Genomic DNA, 810 nt, shown 5'->3' with positions numbered 1-810 from the left:
CTCCCAAAACGTCAATCCACAACGAGTATTATATACCTTGCACAGCAGTCATTATCTCTCAACCCGAAGAGCAGGCGAGGAAAGTCCCATACCACAACAACAATGCAAAAAGGACAAACTGGCAACTTCCCAGGGTTCCGGGGCACTCCGATTCGCCTTCACTTTTGTAATGCAATCAGCTGACACTTAAAAGGGGAGGGAGAAAAGGATAAGCAGGGAAAGGAGAAGGAAGGAAGAGGGGGATAAGAAGAGGGAAGGCTTAGAAATAGGAAGGGAGGATAAGAAGAGGGAAGGCTTAGAAATAGGAAGGGAGGATAAGCAGAAGACAGAAGGAAGGATTAATAAAAAAAGGCTCAAGAAAATATATTTTAAAAACGGAGAACGTGAATGAGTGAATGTGAATGTGCTTGTTTTATTTTTCTTCTTTTATTCAAATATATTAATTTCATCGCATAGCACCACTTTATTATCATTCTCCTTCCTTTTAATAGCCACTTGGCGAATCGGAGTTCCCCAGAACCAGGACTGAGTTGCCAGTTTTTCCTTTTCTGGACTGAGTTGCCAGTTCTTCCTTTTCTGAGAGTGAACGAAGTATTCCACCTCCTACCTACTTTTATAACAATGTCCCTTTGTCTCGCAGGTGAGCGGAGTCATCAACAACACGGGGCACAGTGTGGTGTTCACCCTGGGAGTCACAGGTCACCATCACCCTAGTATCAACGTGACGGGGGGTCCTCTGTCCTACCGGTACCAGGTAAGCTCCCGGTGTGGTTGTTTAACCTGTGTGGGCCTCTGTGGTGTACGTTTTTC

The 810-nt window shown here is 45.1% G+C and overlaps 1 protein-coding gene across 1 annotated transcript in view; it reads left to right on the top strand.

Moving 5' to 3' along the window:
• Positions 1-810, top strand: part of LOC119593489 (carbonic anhydrase-related protein 10-like) — a 126,578-nt gene that overhangs the window by 73,035 nt on the left and 52,733 nt on the right. Inside the window, exon 4 of the mRNA XM_037942430.1 lies at positions 641-754. Coding sequence (XP_037798358.1) covers positions 641-754 — 114 coding nt within the window. The remainder of the gene's footprint in view (positions 1-640; positions 755-810) is intronic.

The sequence above is a fragment of the Penaeus monodon genome, chromosome 32, assembly GCF_015228065.2.
Source record: "Penaeus monodon isolate SGIC_2016 chromosome 32, NSTDA_Pmon_1, whole genome shotgun sequence".
Classification (NCBI taxonomy): domain Eukaryota; kingdom Metazoa; phylum Arthropoda; class Malacostraca; order Decapoda; family Penaeidae; genus Penaeus; species Penaeus monodon.
This window is presented reverse-complemented; position numbering and strand designations above follow the sequence as displayed.